This window comes from Annulohypoxylon maeteangense (assembly GCF_022496945.1).
Source record: "Annulohypoxylon maeteangense strain CBS 123835 unplaced genomic scaffold GGS22scaffold_13, whole genome shotgun sequence".
NCBI classification, from domain to species: domain Eukaryota; kingdom Fungi; phylum Ascomycota; class Sordariomycetes; order Xylariales; family Hypoxylaceae; genus Annulohypoxylon; species Annulohypoxylon maeteangense.
Genome location: NW_025953260.1, coordinates 378019 through 398396, shown reverse-complemented (window position 1 = coordinate 398396; position 20378 = coordinate 378019). Strand labels below are relative to the sequence as shown.

General features: G+C 47.0%; 7 protein-coding genes across 7 annotated transcripts; all 7 read right to left on the bottom strand.

Moving 5' to 3' along the window:
- Nucleotides 1-35: 35 nt before the first annotated feature.
- On the bottom strand, nucleotides 36-1421 carry GGS22DRAFT_190450 (D-site 20S pre-rRNA nuclease; the record flags this gene model as incomplete). The annotated part of the gene is made up of 1 exon (XM_047964980.1): nucleotides 36-1421. The coding sequence occupies one exon, from the start codon at nucleotides 1419-1421 to the stop codon at nucleotides 36-38; it is 1386 nt and encodes a 461-aa protein (XP_047816975.1).
- A 1317-nt stretch (nucleotides 1422-2738) lies between these two features.
- On the bottom strand, nucleotides 2739-5133 carry GGS22DRAFT_180732 (uncharacterized protein; the record flags this gene model as incomplete). Its single annotated transcript, XM_047963798.1, has 3 exons — nucleotides 2739-3233; nucleotides 3293-4511; nucleotides 4568-5133. The coding sequence occupies 3 exons, from the start codon at nucleotides 5131-5133 to the stop codon at nucleotides 2739-2741; spliced, it is 2280 nt and encodes a 759-aa protein (XP_047816974.1).
- A 1685-nt stretch (nucleotides 5134-6818) lies between these two features.
- On the bottom strand, nucleotides 6819-8285 carry GGS22DRAFT_36451 (uncharacterized protein). Its single transcript, XM_047966908.1, has 2 exons — nucleotides 7183-8285; nucleotides 6819-7123 (listed from the first exon to the last, which is right to left on the bottom strand). Exons 1-2 carry the CDS (start codon nucleotides 8177-8179, stop codon nucleotides 7002-7004), a joined length of 1119 nt encoding a protein of 372 aa, XP_047816973.1. The 5' UTR covers nucleotides 8180-8285; the 3' UTR covers nucleotides 6819-7001.
- Nucleotides 8286-8690: 405 nt separating this feature from the next.
- GGS22DRAFT_180730 (major facilitator superfamily domain-containing protein) lies at nucleotides 8691-10139 on the bottom strand (the record flags this gene model as incomplete). Its single annotated transcript, XM_047963797.1, has 2 exons — nucleotides 8691-10021; nucleotides 10073-10139. The coding sequence occupies 2 exons, from the start codon at nucleotides 10137-10139 to the stop codon at nucleotides 8691-8693; spliced, it is 1398 nt and encodes a 465-aa protein (XP_047816972.1).
- A 2281-nt stretch (nucleotides 10140-12420) lies between these two features.
- On the bottom strand, nucleotides 12421-14088 carry GGS22DRAFT_195377 (uncharacterized protein; the record flags this gene model as incomplete). Its single annotated transcript, XM_047965657.1, has 1 exon — nucleotides 12421-14088. The coding sequence occupies one exon, from the start codon at nucleotides 14086-14088 to the stop codon at nucleotides 12421-12423; it is 1668 nt and encodes a 555-aa protein (XP_047816971.1).
- A 704-nt stretch (nucleotides 14089-14792) lies between these two features.
- GGS22DRAFT_190444 (uncharacterized protein) lies at nucleotides 14793-16208 on the bottom strand (the record flags this gene model as incomplete). The annotated part of the gene is made up of 1 exon (XM_047964979.1): nucleotides 14793-16208. The coding sequence occupies one exon, from the start codon at nucleotides 16206-16208 to the stop codon at nucleotides 14793-14795; it is 1416 nt and encodes a 471-aa protein (XP_047816970.1).
- A 1708-nt stretch (nucleotides 16209-17916) lies between these two features.
- Nucleotides 17917-19074, bottom strand: GGS22DRAFT_190443 (uncharacterized protein; the record flags this gene model as incomplete). The annotated part of the gene is made up of 1 exon (XM_047964978.1): nucleotides 17917-19074. One exon carries the CDS (start codon nucleotides 19072-19074, stop codon nucleotides 17917-17919), a length of 1158 nt encoding a protein of 385 aa, XP_047816969.1.
- Nucleotides 19075-20378: the final 1304 nt, after the last annotated feature.

Genomic DNA, 20378 nt, shown 5'->3' with positions numbered 1-20378 from the left:
TCAACTTTTATTCTATTGTGCCTGTAGAACGCAAATCATCTTTTCCTCGAATTTACATTCCTCCCCGCACCAATCCTAACCCTCCCATTCCCACCTCCAGCCCCTCTATCTCCCGTCAATATCCCCGGCAAGTAATCCTCATCCATAAGATCCCTTTGCCTAGCTCTCCTCTGATCCGTACTCTTCTTCACAAACTCCTTCTGATCCTCCGCCAATATCAGCTCTCTACCCCAACCATTCTTCCCACCACCTGTATTCTTCGCCTTTCCGCTCGAGGACCCGTGGACCGGCTTTGGCACGCTATACACGTTGCCCCGATTATTCCACTGGAAGTTTTTCTTTAGGTGTACGGTGAAGTTCCCGGCTGAGTCCGTGGAGCAGCTCACGCGTGTGAGTGTAGACTGTCCGCAGCGGGGGCAGAACTGCTTGCTCATATCGCGGGAGATGGCGAAGCAGCCGTGGCATCGCAGCACCCAGGTCTTGACGCGGGTGATGCGCGCTAGGCTAGGCGATACAAGGTTGAGGTTCATGCGTAAGAGGACGTTCTGCATCGCGTAATCGGATGTGAGGAGTGCGACTTGTAGGAATTTCTGGATCGGTTGCTCGGGGCCGGAGAGCTTGTCTTTAGCTTGGTGCTTCTTGAGGTTGGAGGGTGTGATCCAACCGTCTTCGTCCTCGTCTTCTTGCGCTTCTTGTGTGGTTGTTTCTGGCGTCGTGGTGTTATTTGATATGGTTTCCATAGTTGGCAATGTGGATGGCTCTAGACTAAGAGAGTCGAGTGCCTGGGTGACCGTTTCTTGCTGGATAGCTGGTTGCTTCTGTATCTCGGCGTTCTCTTCTGTACTCTCCTCTTCGTAGATCTCTAATGGGATCTGCTCTGTCTTATTTTGTTCTTCAGAGGATTCCTCCACGTTTGCGGGTTCGCTTTCCTCCTCTTTCTGTTCGGAAACGCCATCTTCGTCCCTTTTCGGCGCCTTGCCATTTAGCCCTTTCTGCCCTGGGGTTTTCCGTAATCTCCAATCACCTCCATTTCTCTCACACTCTAACTCGTACGTTAATGCGATTAAGTGTATGTCTGGTTTACTCAACACCTCGAGGTCGCCGGTGCGTCGCGCAAAATCAGTAACGAACTTGACGCTCTCCGGTTTCGGACTACGCAGTTTCAGGAATGGGAGAAGTGTAGTCTCGACGCGCGCTCTTGTGGCTGCGTCGCGGATTTCGGAGATAACGGAGGGGAGGGTGTACAGTTCATGCGCTTGGGCGATGAGTGTGCTGATGGGAGGGTCGTTCTTAATTAGAGGACCAGTATCGACAACGAGGGAATGGATTGGTTTCGAGGGCGTCACATCTACTGCTGTCTCCGTCTGAGTATTTTCTAACCGGGTGGCCTCAGCCGAATCTTGGTTTTCTGTTGTCGCCATTTTGCGAAATCGTCTTGTTCGATGTAGATGGTTAATAAATTTAGGATTGACGGTTGTATGGTGGGGTTCCTTATTTTGCCCTGTGTATGTGGGGCATCGAAAATTTTAGCGGGGAGAATTAGCAGAACCTTCAAGGTTTGGATGCGACTAACTATTAGGTAAGCAATTAGATTCAAGGTTCACATGCTAATCCTAAACTATTGCACCTACATACTTGATGGTAAATATCTAAAAAGTTTAAGATGTGTTTATTTAGTATTTAATGTTATGTAGATATGTATCTCAAATTTCCCATCATAGAAATTTAGTAGATGGGTTTGATGACCTCGGATTTTCAAACCAATGTGCCGGGTTAGACTTACAAGTGTGTTGTCTAGTTCGAAATCGATAATTCCATTCTCAAACTTCCGATACAACCAAATTCTGGAAGAATTCAATGTGAGCCTCTTTGAATATTGGAAGCTTTATGATGTCTTTCCACGTAAGTCGTGTGACAACTATGCTCGTCTTCAGTAAATGAACTGTTACCAAGTAGGTGTCAAGTTACCACTCTCTAGATTCGACCGAACCATCCAACTTTATCCAAGACTGAGTTGTGCGAATTTGTGTGGCGTTTTTTGGTGGCATAAACTGAGGTAGAGCTGTTTATGTAAGTTATGAGTCCTCAAGATGCGGCTTTGATGGCCGTATTCAATGTCGTCCATATGCTATCAGGCACTAGAACAACATTTGACCACCTGCCCAGAAGTCTTTCCGCATGTCCGAGCAAAAAGATCCAATACGAACCTTTTCGCTATGTCGAACACAATGGTAAGGCGACATCCTTAGGGTTGCAGGTTATATGCGGCTAAGCTGGATCTCCAAATATCGTATGAACTAGCAGCATCAAGCCATCATGGCGTATCAAGAAGATTCAGGCCGTAGTTGTTTTCGGAACAATTGAGGTAGAAGCCGGGACATAGCCGACTTGGCACAAGACAGCACGAGGGACTTGCATTATTAGCCAAGGGTATATCCTTTGAGTGGATGTGAGAATAGATGTTAACCCTGTGAGAGTAACTTTTTGCCGGGGAGGAAGATTTCTAGCATAGGTAAATCCTGATCCCTTCACGAGGATTATCGCGGTCATCTTTTAGTGCCCTCTCTAGCCAAGTAACAGTAGTTATAACTGTCAAATTGGCTGGCATAGATGGAAATATTTGGGCGCATTGATATGAAGCGTTCAGTGGAGATAAGATGATTACTTCAGACGTCGTTGTTCTTTAGGAACCAGCCTGCGAACATAGGGTAGAAGAATGCTCTTTTCCCAAATCAGACTCAGACTGTTGTTTGCGAGTATTCGTTGCTCAACCAATCGTTTGAGAGCCACGATGTTGACTCAAGTCCGGTACTTCCGAAAGATTCCAAGTTGAAGTCGAAGCCGTCCATGGCCCCTTCAAAGGCGTTATTGTTATCTATTCCATCCGGAGGCATTACGGGCGCGAGATTCGGTTTTCCCATGGTAAAGTCGCTGATCGGTGTTCCAGGTAGTGAACCGCGGTTATGTTGCGGGGCTGGTGGTTGATGAGTCGAATGTGGAATCGGCGTAGACATTGAGCTACCTTGCGGAGAAGAAATGTGAGTAGAGGAAGATATTATAGGAATGTTAGCAAACCCGCTCTCATCCATGACTGGCATTTGTTGGATCTGATTGCGACGTGATATGGCAGCTTGCGGTATAAGATTAGATGCGTTGGCGTTAGGGCTCGGTGCATGATTATGGGAGGATTCCGTGGAGAGGCCGCGAGCAATTAATTTCTCGAGATCAGCAACCTAGAATAGCAAGCGTTCTCAGCAGAGCGCAATAAAATTTTGTTAGTGATACAACTTACAATAGCAGTTCCAGCGGGAACGTGATCCATCGACTTCGCTATTGTCAGACACCTCGTTCCGATTTCGTGTACTTGATTCGAGGTTAACCCAACCTCGGCTTGGCTATTCTGGAAGGCGAAGTAGATAATTCGAGCGCACTGGTAAGCGCATGTAGGTAAATCGAGGTCGGTGACCGGGAGGCCTCCATCGAGTGATAAGATTAGTTTAAAAATATCAGCCATGGCTAGAGCGTGCTCGTAGCATTGGCTTGCGCAATAGGATACGAAGTGAGGATCTAATCGATTTAAACCCGACTGGGGCAAGGCGTCCTTGAGCCCCACGAGAAACATACGGTAAAGATCACAATAACACTGTCGCCACCATACGTGTATCATGATGTAGACGCACAGTCGTGGAGAATAGGCGCGTAGCTGAAGGTTGCTTTCGGAAAATTTAAAAGAAGCCGGCAGGTGGTCGTTAAAGCCGGTCAATTCTTCTGAAAGAACCTTGACTAGCTCTGGTAGTTGCGCAAGTTCGGCCTCGGGCATTCCTAGAACATTCTTGGTGCAGTACAGAACTCTACTCCTCATCCATAAAAGCCTTACATGAAGCGCCAGAGATCCGACATCATCGGGGAAAGGTCGCGTGGGAACAGGTCGTAGATATTCGGTAACTTGCGGAAGATCGAATTCAAAATTGCGTTCGGTACAGGGAAGTTGGACGTGCATGGATTCAGATGGCATAAGCGTAAAATCCGAACATCCGCCGTTGATGCCGGAATCGATGGTAAGAAGCGCCCACATTAATCTCCTCCGTGATTCTCTAGCTAGGAAGCATAGATTCGGGTTCTCATAATTTAGTCGTAGGGCATACGCGAAACGTGTAGCCGTTGCTGCTAGCATGAAGGCGGTCGTAAATTTTCGCGATAGCATCCGGTGTTTCATAATAAGGACAAGAGCTTGTATTTTAATCGTCGACGGGTTCTCTAGATCCTGCAGTACCATAGTCTGACATTCGTCGATACATCTAGCGCCATAGTCTCGTGTGCCAGGACCTAAATCCATAAGCAATGAAGTGATTCCTACTAAAGCAAGAAGTAGCGCTTTGTCCATCATGCCAGCATGATAGCGCTGCATAAGTGAGGCGCGATGAAGAAATGAGAATATGGGAACATGATGAACATGACGGAAGAAATTGTTAAATGTCTTCTGTATCAAAGTCTCATCGGGAAAGGTAAATCTTGCGCATTCATCAGTTATCGCCAACAATAAGAAAATAAGTCGCCAAATACATACGGTTCATGATTGACGCTCGTAGACATCGATATGCCATTCGAGTCATAATTTTGGTGGTCCGGTCCTTGGGGTCCATGATGAGAGCCTTGGTTGTCTTTACTAGTCATTACTCGCTTCTCCGGCGGCTCAGATGAGACAGATTCAAGTTCGGAATCGGTAGTGCCTTGTTGTGCTTGCTGGGCAGTGCTGCTTGCTCCTCCGGATCGCTTAGTTGGCTTGTAGACACATTCGATGCCTTGAGCCTGACATCTAGCGCATTTTGGAGTTTCACCGCTACATCTGGCTTTCCTAGAATGGCAGTTGGCACAGGCTAATCTAACACGTCTTCGCGGGAGAGTGAAATTCGTTAAATTCTCGGAATCCTGGTTGGGTGAAGCGGCGTCGTGGAATGAGCACGTGAACCCCAATCGCTCGCAATTCTGGCATACGTCGCGACGTCCATCACATCGTACCTTTCGCACTCTACACGGAATGCAGGTCTGACTCGATTTCTTAGGGTGTCTGTTCGAAGGGTCGGCCGCAGCGACTTCTGCTGCGACCTCAGCTGCTGTGTCCGCGGCGACCATCTGCACACTCATGTCTTCCAAATCCATTCTCCCAGATCCTGAATTTGAACATGAGTGTAATTCGTTTTGGGTTTTTGGGTTTATGGGGTTATGACGGCTAATTTCTTCATAGGTCCGTGTCGTTTCAAGGCGCGAAAAGGCGGTATTGCGTTATTACGGATTGTGGACATGTTACGCTACAGACTCACAAGAACATTGGCGGTTAGAATTGGAGGGAATTTCACGTTGGGAAATTTACGTTGACAGCAAATGGCAAATGGCGGGGACCGGCGAAAGCGGCGCCCCGTTCTGATTACCGCTATCGTAGGTGTTGTACTTTCCCTATCAGACCACCTAAGCCGCTCCCGCTTTAGGCACTCGATACATTCGATCACAGTGGACCTTAGCTGACCTTTCTTTAGTGGGTTAGCTTGTGTAAATCCACTAAGCATGCCTTGTAACGCACGGCTCCGGCTTTTACTAGCCTTCAAAATACGTCATGAAATCTTGGAAAGTACATAGCAGCTCCTAGTGTAAATTTCCAATGTTTTCAAATAGGTAGGTAGATACTTCTACAAGGAGGGCATCATCCTTAAGATGTCTAGTACCTAGTAGGAAGGAACCTTCAAGTTGAATCTTCTCAGGTGCAGAGAGAAGTACCAAAGTACCTACTTAGAGATGTTTAGAGTTCAATGTTAGCATGGCTGCATGGTTCCGACATTACTAGGTATGAATCAAATATCATAAATGACACCTTAAACTTAAAAATACCTTCATTCCGTTATTAATGTGTATCACCTTAGGGACGTTCTTTACTCGTTTCTTTGAATGAATGTCTTATTAGGCACCTAGTACCGCTTTAGGCGGGGAACTATTTTCTGGGGTTCATGAGAGACTAATCGAATTCAAACAACTTGCATATTTTAGGGGTTTTCTACCACTCTATCCTATTCTAGCTAAGGTTGTGAACCGAGGATATTTAAGCCTCCTTACTTCTACATTTTCACGAACGATAAAAGATACATATCTTGCGAGATATTTGCGGGATAATGGTAGATTGGACGAAAAGGGGATTGTACAGGCGCCCTCCATCATGCGAAACTACCAATCGCCGACCACAACATGCACGTCAAATGGGGCTGTCATGTGTCATCCAAGCGAATTGATCCCGACTGCCGACCGATATCCGAAAGTTGACCAAGCATCCCTAAATCTTCCTCTCAACCCGTCTCCTAATACCCGGGTAGGCAGGCTAGATAGGTAGCATTGGCAGTGAGAAGATACGCGTTTATATTCCAATCTTAGCGTCAGGCTGCGGATTGTCGACATTGCTTTCTTCTCTTAAGATATTGGATGGGGTAGATGTAAGTACAACTTTGTTGCCTCGGTGTGGATACCTAGAGGTAGAGAAAGTCTTACCACAGAAATCTTGCAATATCCAGCGTTCCACCTAAAGAAATCACTCACGACAAAATAGACGATTGATAAGAAATCAAGGAAAAGGAAAATTTCCAGAGCGCCACGACCTATTGCGACGTCCTCAAAACCTTGACTTCAGAATCCAATAGGCTGACTAAAACGCGAGCATTTACTAATTAGGTAAGTCGAGTCTTGTCTTAGGTAAGAAGCCACTTCAGGCAAGATCCATGATCTCGGACCGTGTGGTCTAGAACTCTGCAACAGCTCTCGCTTATCACCAGCTCTCATATTGTGGGGCTAGTGCACAATAGTGGATTCTAAGGTATTTTTGAATCGGCGAACATATACCTTGCTGTACATACTAGCATCAAACTCGCCGAGTATATTCATCAACAACTCTCATGAACTCACTAGTTCTCATTACGACTTTCTCTCATTTAGCCCAAAAAACCTTAGACAGCCTGACATTCTCAAGCAGGCGTGTTGATGGGATTCTCTTTAACACCAGAGTTATCGGACTGTTCGTTGGTTGCCGCCTTCTTGAGTCTCCGCTCCCTCTCAGCTCTCCCTTCACTTGATGGGTCATAAAACGCTATACCATGTTAGTTGCGCGTGACCAACACCACCAAGGCTTTAACAATAGAAACTTACGTTTCTCCCCGAAGACCGTTGTGCGGATACCCCTACGAGGCGCCTCATACGAACCTGGAATAACTCGGTGCAGTACGCAGCGATTATCCCACATCGCAACACTCCCAACCTCCCATTTCCACCGGACCGAGTGGTCATCCGCCGAGTGGAGGTGCAAGTTGAAAAAATCCAGCAACTTGTCCGATTCATGCTTCTTAAGCTCGGCGAAGCCAGTTACGAATCCGGTGTTCACGTTCAGCGCTTTCAGTTTGGTCACCGGGTGGGTCCTCACGGCTGGATGATGGGAATCGATTGGAGGGCGGTTCGGGCCAGCACCCCACAGATCTAAGATCGTATCGTATTGTAGCCGTGACGTATGTACGGCGTGCAAGCCTTCAACGAACTTCTTCATTGCGTCGCTTAGTGTGTCGTATAGACCGTACCCGGAAACCCAGGCTGTATCTCCGCCGACAGGGGGATGCTCTTCCATACGAAGCAAGGAGTACGAGGGGGGGTTGATTTCAAAGGAAGTATCGGCATGCCATTCCCCTGATGGCCATGGAGTATACTTATTAATCTCTCGATGGTCCTCGCGACTGCCTCGAATCACGACATGGCGCGCATCCTTCTGGGCTGGGTGTCGATCTAAAATGCCATAATGCTCAAAGAGTTTTACCTGTCCATCAGTCGTTAGGTCTTGGCCGCGGAAAAATACCACGCCACGTTCATTTACAAGCAGCGCAAGCTCATCCAACTGCTGAGGGGTCAGTTGTGAGAGCTGCACATTCTCCAGCACGGTTCCAATAGACTCTGTGAGGTCGACTGGTTTGGCAACCGCGAAGAGCGCCCTCTTCTCGGGGTCCGCAAATGATGCCCGGTCTTTTTCAGGGATTATCTCCTCCCGGATCGGTTCTGGTGGAACGTGATCTCTGATCCTAGGTGAGAAATGCGGATGAATCGTAATCGGGAACCCGGAATCCGGGGAAATGTGCTTCAGAGATTCGAGATTGGCCGCCATCTCGCCAAGCCACAAGCAGACTTTGATGTTTTGATATTTTCAATCTTGATGGGGCGATGGGCCGGCGTACTCCACCTACCATTTCTTATATATCGTCTGGATTCCGAACCGGACTTGGAGACTAATATGGCGTGCGCTTGCGTTCTGCCTATTAGAAGAGATATTGGTCAGGAATTGATAGATAACTAGGCTCCGAAGGAACATAGTTATCGATGACGCGAAGCTTGACGACGATCACATCAGTTCTCCAACGCCCCCCTCCCTCCCTCCGCCAAAGGCAAGTCACCAACCCCTCCGACAAGTGCAACCATAATATTTACAGGCCAACTTCGATGATAGTGATGAGAGTTCTCACATTCAAGAATTAAATAAACCTCGTGTGAGATTATCTATGAAGCTAAGGTTTCGAATCAGACAATAATGGTTAACTCTAGTATGCAGCCCTCTGAGTGTTTTTATCTAAGATCCTTCTACATAAACCCCAATCAGTTCTTTTACCTTCAAGCGCAAATCAATTAGATCCCGTTTCTTTCTGCAACTCACTGTGGACCTCAATTGATGGGCTTTCCACGTCACTCTTATCTTTCTCCGCGCCAAAATCCTTAATTACAAACCAAACAGGTATTATCGCAGCGCCCCAGAGACCGAAGTTAATGTAGGGACCACCAACGGAAGCTATGATAGGAATGGCATTCAATCCATAACTCACAGCCTGCCAGGCCGACTCTGTCCCTCTCAGTAAGGCCGAAAGCCGGATAGTCTCCTGCGGACTAGAGGATATCTGTCCGATTATGAAGTACGAGAAATTGTAGTTGAGTTGGAAGCCAGCGACAAGGAAGACAAAGACCCCAAAGGCTCTTCCGAACCCGGGGTCAGCCCAGTCAAAGAGCGGCTGAGTTCTGCGGTATTCGGTAACGTTGATTGTGAGCCACAACCACCAGGCTCCCTGTAGCGTCATTATAACTACGAAAGCCCGTCGGGACCTAGTCTTCAGCGAAATCTGATGTTGATCTAGCCATAATCCAAGGAGGTTTCCACAGATGACTGCCACTATTCCGGACAAGAATGATCCCAAAGCTCTTGCACGTACGCTAAACCAAAGAGAATTGTATGTGAAGAAGACTGCTTCAGAGTACACTCCTTGACCGATCCAGAGAATGATGAGAAGAAACTTCTTGGTGAGAAAGGTTTTGGTTGTGGCTTTGATTTCTTGCCATGGGCTGTCGAATATGGTGAGTTGGACGGGTATTCCACTTGGTCGCTGAACCTTAGAGGGGTTGTTGAGGAATAGAGCAACAAGTGTTCCACATGCCTGCAGGGCAATGAAAATCAAGTACACATTATAGGATACCTTTCCGGCTTGGTTGCGATCCGCGTTCAGACCCAAGTTGACAGCACCTCCGAGGATCTGCCCAATTCGTGTCCAAGTCAGCCAGTATGCGACCATTCTTCCTCGATTGCGCGGCTCGGGGTATGCAATAGCGATAGCTGCCTCGGCTGCCCAGAAGATGCCAGCAGATATGCCGCAGAAAGCGGCTCCAACAATAACAAGCCATTCGACACCATATCGATTATTGAGGTAGAGTCCTGCACTGTAGGGGGCGTATCCGATAGTGCCAACAAAGAGAGCACCTTTGATGCCAATATACTTGACAACTCCGCTAGTCAACCAGCAAGACACCACCATGAGGCAGAAAGTAAGTGCATTTCCGGTATTCACGAGATAAGGTGATTGTGCCCCTCCGGCCCCGAGGGAGTTCATTGCTCCCCATAGACCCGGCGCGGCGAAACTGCAAAGGCCAAGGATCGTGGCATTATAAAATACTGATCGATACCATTTGACTAGCCGGCATTAGCAAGTTCTCTTGACAATAGGATTTGTAGGACACTTACCTTCAACGGGCTGCTCATTTTCAACACCCGATGGACTGTCCGTTGTTCTCTCTACCGCATCCGCCATGGTGACGATTATGTCGGCCAGATATTTCAGACACTCCAATAGAACACGAGTCAACGCGTAAAGGTAGTAAGGTTAGTCAGGAACTGGTTGTTTACTCATACTATATACAGGCCAACTACAGCTTTAGATTGAATCATGGCATAATCCGCAGATATATCGCGCCTTACTCAGGGTATAACGCGTAATAGATTCCGACATAGATAAGATCTCGTCCCCCCGATTAAAAAGGCCAAGACCCGATTCGTTTGCCGATTGTTGTGCGACGATTGCTCATGCCCGCCAGAGAGCACGTCATTGCGCCCCTGAAATTGGTCATGATCGATGTCTCAACTCAACCATGATCAACTCCAACAACCCGCGAATTGATACGTGGAATTGTATGGAGTTATATATGACGCCATGGGGGATCGTAGCTTTGGGGAACCTATATAGGATTAGTCAACGAAGCCGTCGCTATCCAAGCCGGTTGGAGATTTTGCCCAGAAGCATCGAAGACATTGCGTTTGTGTTCAAGGATAAGCTAGTACCGGCAACTTCCGCAACGATCAATCCACGAGAGATAAGTGATTTTGAAAATGTGTACTATAGATCAGCATTCTATTGTGCAATTGATCATAGGCTTCGCCAAGTGTCAACGGATCTTGATCCAAGGACGGCTAACAAAACGACCGTTTCTTTCAGCATTCATCTTCGGACGCCTTCAGTGGTTAACGAAATCCCATTAGGACGCTCCGATTCACGGAAATTCGTATTCTTCACGATGTCGCCTTTCGTCTTGAGAATGGATTTTATTCTTGTGTTTCTTAATTCTGAATTCCGAGTCATTACCTAATCCGAAATGTCGACTTAGTCATCTATGGCGGTGCATTGTTCAGTGTAACTTAAGCCACGCATCGTATTATCGTGTGGCTGAATATGCTGAACGAGCAAGCCAAGCAGAGGCGGACGAATACTAGTTTACTGACGTGTCCAAATCCACTTCAATTCATTTTCAAAGAAGTTACCTAAGTTGCTCGTTTTCACTGAACACATATTCTGAGTTTTCAAGGACAAGAAATTGGTGTAATATCGTCATTTAGTAGTGTTTATAACAAGGTGGCTTAGTAATAAAAGCCCCCCTCTAATCCTTGTTAGTCATCAGTGAGCTCTCATAGGTTTCTACCCCTGACACATTCTATCTATGGATCTTATTAATCTCAAGTAGGAAATTGAACCCCGGAGTTAGAACTGGACCATGGCTGCCCTTGAGAAAAATCCAGAAGAGCTTAGCAAGGCCGCTAGTCTCGCTCATTTGCCCAAGTCTGATGAATTCGATAAGATGATTTCTGGGATGTTGTGAGTGTGCTTGAGCAGAGAAAGGAGGTTCGGGTTGTTAGTCTAACCCTTCATAGATATGATGCCCAAGACCCCGAGCTCATGAAAGCACGCTTCAACGCTCGAAGATGGATGCACAAGTATAACAACTACTTCCCTGATGACCCAGAGGCCGACTTCAAATCTTTAGAAAATGCAAGGAAGAACATCTTGAAGCAATTCCTTGGCCATATCGAAGATGAGGTATTCATCGAACCCTCGCTCGCCGTGGATTACGGGTGTAACATTCGCCTTGGCCACCGGTTCTACTCAAACTTCAACTTAACCATCCTGGACTGTGCACTAGTTACTATCGGCGACCGCGTCATGTTCGGACCCAACGTTTCAATACTAACAGCTACCCATGAGACCGAGGTCCAGAGCCGCAGAGATGATGTCGAGTACGCTAGACCTGTGACTATTGGGGACGACTGCTGGGTAGGCGGACATGTCGTGATCCTGCCTGGTGTAACTATTGGGGAGGGATGTACCATTGCTGCTAGTTCTGTCGTGACAAAAGATATTCCAGCATGGAGTGTTGCGATGGGTACTCCTGCGCGGGTGGTGAGGAAGGTTACGCCGTTAGAAAAGGTTCCGGAACGAAACGCATAGAACTAGTTGCATAGATGTTTAGAACTACGTGGTATGTTCGAGTGGCAAATTAATACGTCAACAAATAGGTATAATTATGGCTACCTACATTTGATTGTCATTCATCGCTAAACAAACATTCATTGGAAGCATACAAGTAAACTTGCTGGCTATCGGGAACGGCAAGAACTGGACCAGTCGGCGGTTAAGAAAAGGGGTGGCATTATCTTCTATATTGAAACCTTCCTACCTGTGGCTTGCCTATGTGCCTTGAAAACATACGCTGCCAGAAATAAAACATCTAAACCTATAAAACAATACCTTTCTAACAACTTCCTTACAATGTATAATCGTCTTTACACATATGCTTCATGATATACGGGTTCGAGAAAGAGTCGCACGGCGGCGAATCCTCGTTCTTAGGTCCCTCAGGCCGTCGGAATCTCTTACCCAGCGCTTCCCTCCGCTCCTCTGGCTCGAAATTTACCGCCTCGCAGATATTCAAGTACGCCAGTTCGTCTTCACACCACAGCAACGTCGACCACACGTACTCGAGCCGGTCAGCTGCTGCACGTATGTCTTTTACCATCCTCCATGGAGCCCTGATCTGATACTCGTAGAAGTACTCTGTCGTAAACGGTATCCCCGTAATCGGGTGTCGCGCCTGCATTTGCTTACTGCGCTTCGGTGGTTGGCCGTCGTCTTGGGGCTCTAGACCTTTCGAGCGCGCCTCTATCGCTTCGATCTCCTCGATTCTCCTCGCATTAAATGTATCCATGTCTTGGGTTAGCTTGGTTCCATTGGCAACTAACTTCTGTCCGAACCCATTGATGTAAAGAATCCTGTCAAGGTTCTTCTCCATCTCGTCTACGGCGTACCTTGCGTACTTGTAGGCGTCGGTCGCCTCGTGCTGCCTCTTTCTCTCAAGCATAGATCGGGTGTCAACCATGACTTTTTTGGCTCCACGATAGACTTTCTGGGATTCTCCAAGACCCTTGCGGAAATTCCCATATGTCTCCTTGATGGTTTGGAGGGCAGTCGCACCGTTGGTATTCTCGTCATCGTCCTCGAGGAAGTTGAGTACGTATCGTGTGTATAGTCTCAAAAACTTCTCATCAAGCTCGCTGTCGTCTGCAAAAGCACGTTGCCTCGGGGACGTTCTAATAGCGTTTCGATTCGGGGCGAAAACCGACTGGCCCATTCGTGAAAGGATGTTATTTACTACCTTTTCTGTCGCTGATTCTCGTTTGAGGGAACCGCCCTGTGCACTCCAGCTTGCGCTTCTCTGGACGACCTGCGCAACAATTTCATTGAACTCCTCAAGGTTCTGGGCGAATCTCCTGGCGCGAGCGACAAGCATTGAAGCCACACGTCCAACTCCGTTATGCAAATCTCCCCCCTGGCTTCTGATTACGGCCTTTAAAGCATTGGTGGCACTCTCGGCATCTTCCTTTAGGTAGACTTCTTCTTGTCGCCGATTAGAGAGCGAACCCGCATCCATAAGATTGAGATGCCGGTCCAACGCAAACATCTGCGGTACGTAGTCGTAGACTGCCTCTTCAATAGAAAAGAGCATCCCCTCAGCCAACGTTCCATCAAACCATTCCGATCCGCTTGGCAGGGAATCCCAACGTCGACGCGCCCACCAGTCTCCGAAAGTCTGGCCACGAACCAACTCGAGGGATTCTGCCTTAGCTTCGCGAAGTTCATGATTCAACCGGATTGCGGGACTCTGCACCAAGTTAGCGAATGAGTCGAGCATGTCTACGACGATACTCGGCGAGAAGATGTCCTTCTTGATGATCTCCACCTTTACTCCATCGTATTCACGTTCACGTATTTCTTCCGTGATGATGGACTTCACTATTATCGTATCGACATTCGTGTTGAAGGACGTTTCCTCTTTATGAATAGTTTCTCTATTAGGCACCGTCTTTGGGACGGAATAACCTGGACTAACGTGAGCAAGCAGCAATGCTGCTGAGTACAAGGAGGAAGAACGCATTTCGTATGATTGACTTCGAATATGATGAAAAGGCGGTTAGGGGGTAAGCTTTGTGCTTTGGGTTGCTTCTTACATCACGTCTGCCCGAAATGAATTCAAGCTTTAAATACTTATAATCAATGAGACAACCCGGGGCGAAACATGCTGATTGAAGGATCTTGTTTCCCTCATGAAATGCATTGTTTGAAATAATCATATAACTATGGTTTGACAGGAGTATCATGCGACAATGGACTTTCAATCAAACAAAGCATCCGTTTGAAGGAATTGTATATAACCAAGGGTATAGTTTTTACTAAGAGCACCGAATAGTTAGCTGCGTGAAAGGTAAAAGGGGGTGGCTAGTTTTGTGGCTTGGTTTGTGGCGAGTGACCCCCTTTTGAACCCCTGACTGAGGAGCCATTTCCCATGTATACGTTGTTAGCACTTTTTGACTTCTTAATTATCGTGTCAATCATGAATAGCAGCAAGTCTAAGACACCTAACAAGGGGAACATGATCGTATTAATGGATTAGAAGGATTGGGAATCATTATCGTAATAGGTGAAATCAATATCCCGCCCCCTCTTTCCTACACAAAACAAACCATCTCCGTTGCAAGATTCAGCACAGAGCAGATACCAAGATCTCCGTAGCTCCAGGAACCACTCGACTTTATTGACTCTCCGCTCCTAGGGGCTGAATTGAGGAGATGGGTCACTGGGCTACTTGCGCCCGAAAGCCCAATCGGCGGCAGGACTGAGTGACGAAGTACGCGCCGATCCAGGGTTGCTTGCCGCTTTGGATTGTGGCTTAGGCTCCACGGTATTGGTATTGGCAGCGGGAGAGATCGGTAAGCTTGCCTTGCCATGCTTTTGCGCGGATTGGGTGGGTTTCGCAGGTTGTTCCTTGCCATTCTTTGGTATAGCTTGATCTTTAGCCTGCTCGCGAGCTTGCTTGGGCTTCTGCGAGAAGTTAGAGGCTGATCCGATCACTGTTCCTCTTGGTCTTCTGGCGCGTCTGTGCTGGGGTGGGTTGGTGTTGGATCCCTGTTGAGGTTGGGCTTCACCTGGAACCTTCTTCTGAACAGTCTGGGATTTCTTTGCCTGAGAGTTGGGGCCCGAATTCACTCCCCCATTTCCCTCTTCTTCTCCCTTTCCTTCCACTTTTGCATTTGCGGCGCCTTTTCCCTTCCTGTTCTGTCTCTTCTTGTTATTTTCCTTAGGCCTGTTCTTCACTGGAATCGTAGTCCAGCCATCACAGTTATCCGTCGGGCGATCCGCGTCTTGGGACATTCCACCAAGAGGCGCTTTGTTAACACAAGCAGTCGCCGTGGGTTTATTGACGCGCTTGGCGGTGTTTGTTCGTAGTCGTACTGGTTTCTTACTTCCTCGTTCCTTCTTATTCGGGTTGTCTGAACCTTGCTGTATATTCTTGGAAGGTGGGAGATTAACGATAGCTCTAGGGATATTGACGCTTGATAATTGGGCGTCCACAGGGGCGCAGTTTTGGATGATAGCAGAAACATTTCCCTCGACACTACCATCATTTAAGTGCTGAGAACCGTCGTATAAAGACGGTGCAGTCTTTGTCTGCTGGTAATGGGAGGCTTTCGGAATTTGTGTGGTATATTCCACTGCTGTCCCGTTATCAGCCTTTGAGCCCTTACCACAAATGGCATTGAACTCCTGGAGACTGGTAGGTCCGTAAAGTTGTGCGATCGAGATTACCCCTGTATGAAGGGCATTTCTCAGACTTGCGACCTCAGATTTAAGCTGTTGAATCTCGGTGTCTTTGCAAGAGCCACCGATTTCCTTAGCTTTGGCCAACTCTAATCCTTCGCTTAGAGTAGCCACGGTAGACTTGAGGTTATCTACCTCAGCAGTTTTACTGAGGAGATGATATCTGATCTCAATCAGATCAGAAGTCCGACGCGCTAAGTCGTCGTTAAGGGTTGCGATCGTTGCATTTAACAATGCAACGTCTACGTTCGTGTCTGTCGTGCTTGTCGTGGCCTTAGGTTCAGTGGCCATCGAAGCTGGTCTCTGATTAATTCGAGCAGGATGTAGATGTTGGACGTCGTGGTCCTTAGAGCCTGCAACACAGGCCCAAGAGGGACTCGAAGGGGATTTCTTCTCCATCGTATTGTGTCAAGAAGTCGTTATAGGTACTAAGTAGGGCCAACCATATTAGCTACGTGAATAAATGTAGAGATCTTTGATGGCCTTACTGACGATTGAATGATAAAGTACCAGAATCTGAGATATGTAGTTGGTATACAGCTCTTGTACGAACGAAAAGAAAGGTAGGCCTATATAAGATGAATTCAGAAGATGAATTAGCATAGAAGAAGGGTTCCGAAATGTTAGTCGTCAACGAGGAAGATGCTTGTGGAGATATAGCTGAGCTAGGTGCCTCTAACGAGAGAATAATCGTAGAATGGATACTAGGTAGATAAGATGTGAACAGCCACGGCTATAAACGCGTCGTGGTGATTTGAAGCGCGGAGAGATGTGAAAGTGATGACAAATGGAAGGGTTTGGGGAAATCTTCATACAAACGAAGGGATGGTGATAGAAATGGTTCAAAGGGTATGACAGGTATCCTGTGGACGAATCTTACCAAGCGATATGCCAAGCTTGTTTGCCTTGCCTTTTGATGAATTTATCAAATACCACGATAGTGGTATTGACAGATAATACGTCAAAAATAAAAAAGAAATCGGATAGCAGAAAGTACGGTTGCAAGTGAAAATGAAACGAAAGGTTGATTAATTACCAAGTGCAACGATGTTTCTAGGTTTTTGGGAGGAAGAAAGGAAGAAAATAGAAGAAGGGTAGAAGTTGTGTTAAGTCCTAGGGGTGGGTGGCTGATTGTGCGGACAGCGGTCGGTGACGAGAGATTCCAAAATAGTACCTGGGTACTTGGTGATTTACCTGCTATTTACCAATGTACCTATGTATCCTAGAGTCGTCCTTATATTTATCTTATTATTTATCTTCGAATGAATAAAATATTTTCGTATGCAATGATTCGGCACTAGGAGAGATAAAAACGCGCTCCTATTTCGTAGACGCGGCAACCAGAGGGAGATTCTTGATCTTGCTACAGCGCATATCAGCCTATACGAAGGACCCTTACTTTCTATAAAAAAAGTGTAGATTATATGAAGAAGCCATTTATAATCAATAATTAAGGGAAATAATCATGAATGGTGCACGGCGACTCTTCTCGATTCTGCGAAGTACGCATCATCCTCCTCTACACCCATTCGAAGTGCCCAATGAGTAACCCGCCGCAGATTCATCTACCATCTCTCGATTTCTCGTGTTGACGAAAACTTCTGTCAGACATCTAGTCTTCCTCCAGGTTGGTCGCTAGAGGTCAATGGGATCGGAATTCGGCCCGTAGAGTCCCCGTCAGGGTCTTGTTGGTCGCTAGCTCTAGGAGCAGGACAGATAAAAAGCTTCACCTGTATATATACCGTGCTCTCCATAGCGGGTGCAGTTAGGAGCTCCCCGCGCAACAACCTCGTTGTTTCCTAGTTTTTTAATTCCGCCGCGTGACAACTTCCTCCAAATCTAGTGATTTTTTCCGCGTCTGATATGGAAACCATACCACCAGCGGCAGGCTAATTAACAGCCAGCGGCCGGAAGCTCTTGTCGAGAGAGCTGTTGTGGGCTGCTATTACTCGCCCCAGCCTTTGAGATGTGGTCAAGGTCCCGCCCTGACCAAACGAGGCGCCTTGCGGTGTGGGAATTCCAGATTCCTTCTTCCCACAGCACGGCTATTGGGGGAGGCAGAAATAATCGAGAAGACCGCAGCCAAGCCGGTCACAGTACCCCGGGGTTAGCTCCCCCGTGCTGTGTAAGGCTGCGGCTCCCCCGCCGCTACGCCTTGTTTCTTTCCTCTCTTATTGAGTCTACCAATAGCCTTCCCTTTAAGAGGGGGACTCCGGCTCCCCCCAGGGCCATGCAAAGGGATAGGTCCAGCCCTCCCCTTGCTGCCATTTCTTTCGTTTCCCCCATCCTCCCGGCTGTGCGGTTTGTTCTTGGAAGGAACACCGCTCCTTACACCAGGAGTAGGATCTAGGCCGGCCGCAGCCGGAGGAGGATAAAGGTTAGGTGTCGATGGGGGAAGCCGGACTATGGGACGCCTCACAAGCTGAGCTTGACTGTCCTGGCTAGGCTTCGTTGACGAGCCCGCCTCGACAGCTAGCATGGACTCTGCTGAGACCTGCTCAGCAGAGCGTTCCTCTTGGACGGAGGAACGTGTGGCTCTCCTGGCCACAGGATCTCCTTTGGGAGACCGTCCTACTCGCAAAGTAGTCGTGCTTCTTTGAGCACCCGGGGTAGACTCTGCGCCCCGGAGTAGACGCTTGTTAGAGAGACAAAGGGGGTCCAGCCCTCCCATTCCTGTCTCTTTGCTAACAATGGCGTTCCAGGTCTGAACGCTATCAGGCCCGTATAGCTGTGCCAAGGATATGGTGCCGGATTGTAATGAGACCCGTAGCTCGGAGATCTGATCTTTCAGTTGCCGGATTATGTCATCCTTGTCAGATCTATCTGCCATTCTGGCCGTGGCGGCGGCCAAGTGCTCTCGAAGAGTGGTAGCTTTGGCCTGTAGATCGGAGATCTCCAGGTCTTTGCTAGCGAGCTCGGTCTCAGCTTGAATGAGATCCGAGCTTCGACGACCTACGTCGATGCTGAGGGTCTGAATAGTCGCCTCCAGTGTGCGGATCCCATCGTGAACGTTTTCGGCGTTTAATGAACTCGGAATTGTTAAGGTCGGCTCGATTAGAACCGCCTTTTCCTTTGTCACGTCATTGTCGGCAGCAGTCTGGACCAAAGACTGGTGGCCCCTAAAGGGCTCAGGTGCGGAGCCAATTATTGTAGCTGAGGGTCCAGCCGTCATGACGTTGGTGCCACGTTCGTCCACATCAGGACGAAGATCGCTATGACCGGGCGATCGGGCTACTTCAGCCCAAGAGTAGGCTGTAATATTCATCGTTCGGTTTACCACGTAGGTAAATATGCAGGACCGTATTTGGTATACTATAGTTAAGAAGAGTGACGTTAGATGGGCACATGAAGAAATTATTATCAGAGTCTTGTAATATCTTACCTGCATAAAGCACGTAATGACTAAAGCATTACGCGTTTGGTGCTTGAGTTGGAATGACTTGCTTAATTGCAAGTCAAACAATAATGAGGAATCTGTAATGAGAAATATTAGAAACATGTGAACGGATATCAGTAGAAGGATGTAGAAACGTGTGTAATACAGGTATATTGTCGTTTGAACGACGCGAAATTTGGCATAAGGTAGATAATAGGAATGGACGACTCTTGAATAGTATAGAAATCAAAAGACTGGGGATATTACACGTGAAAGACGATTAAAGAAAACGCGTTGTGGAAGATTGATCTAGACAGTAGCATGTCTGTGAAACTTACCAACGATAAATGGATTCCTATTAATGGAAGATAGAAAGATGTGAAGAAAACGATATGTTAATATCGGTAATAATAAGGATGTTTTTTGCGAAAGTAGAATTTCGTTCCGAACAATTGTGTTGGAGAATTCTAGAACAATGATTTTTTTGTAGGAGAAAAGAAAAGAAAAGATGAAAGAAGTGTGGGCAGAGACGGCTTTTAATCTTAGGATCGTTGAATGATTGTAGCAGGATCAGTAACGAGTTTTCAGAAACGTTCACTATGGTGGTCCCTTAAAGGTCAAACTAAGACTGCAGTGATGCTACGATATTAGGTATCGACGTATTTATGTACATAGGTAGGTACCTATGTATTTCAACGATTCTTGAGCAAATTCCCGTGTACAAGCCATTCAATTTCATAATGATTCTAGCAATAAATCAAGAAAATACCTAGGTACCTACCTAGGTACTAAGGTAATATCTTATAAGCTTCTAGTACAATCTACAAATGATTGCTACCTATAATCCAAATAATAAACTTAAATTCACCACAGACTTTTCACCATGCTGTCTATAGAAATTCTTCCCTATAACCCTAGTTTTGCTCATTTTTTTTCAGGCGTTTTTACTGATTATAGGTCGTACTTAAATATTTTATGTAGTGTCATGTAAAACAAGCTTACAGCAAAATAAGACCTTGAGTTAGATAATTGATAAATAGTTCCCTCTATCTAAGCGTAATAATACTAAAGGTGGACAGTGTTTTGCTGGTGGTGAAGAAATATGACATCCTTAAAGGGGTTGCTTACGTAACGAGGCCCCTAGCTGAACCAGTTCTGAATAGCCTCAAACATCGCCATACTCTCCACAAGTA

Bases quoted from the DNA above. Each gene is read 5' to 3' on its own strand.
- GGS22DRAFT_36451 (XM_047966908.1), bottom strand. From the start codon at position 8,179: ATGGCGGCCAATCTCGAATCTCTGAAGCACATTTCCCCGGATTCCGGG. The intron at 7,124-7,182 runs GTAAGTTTCTAT...AACATGGTATAG, and splicing joins AACGGTCTTCGGGGAGAAAC to CGTTTTATGACCCATCAAGT.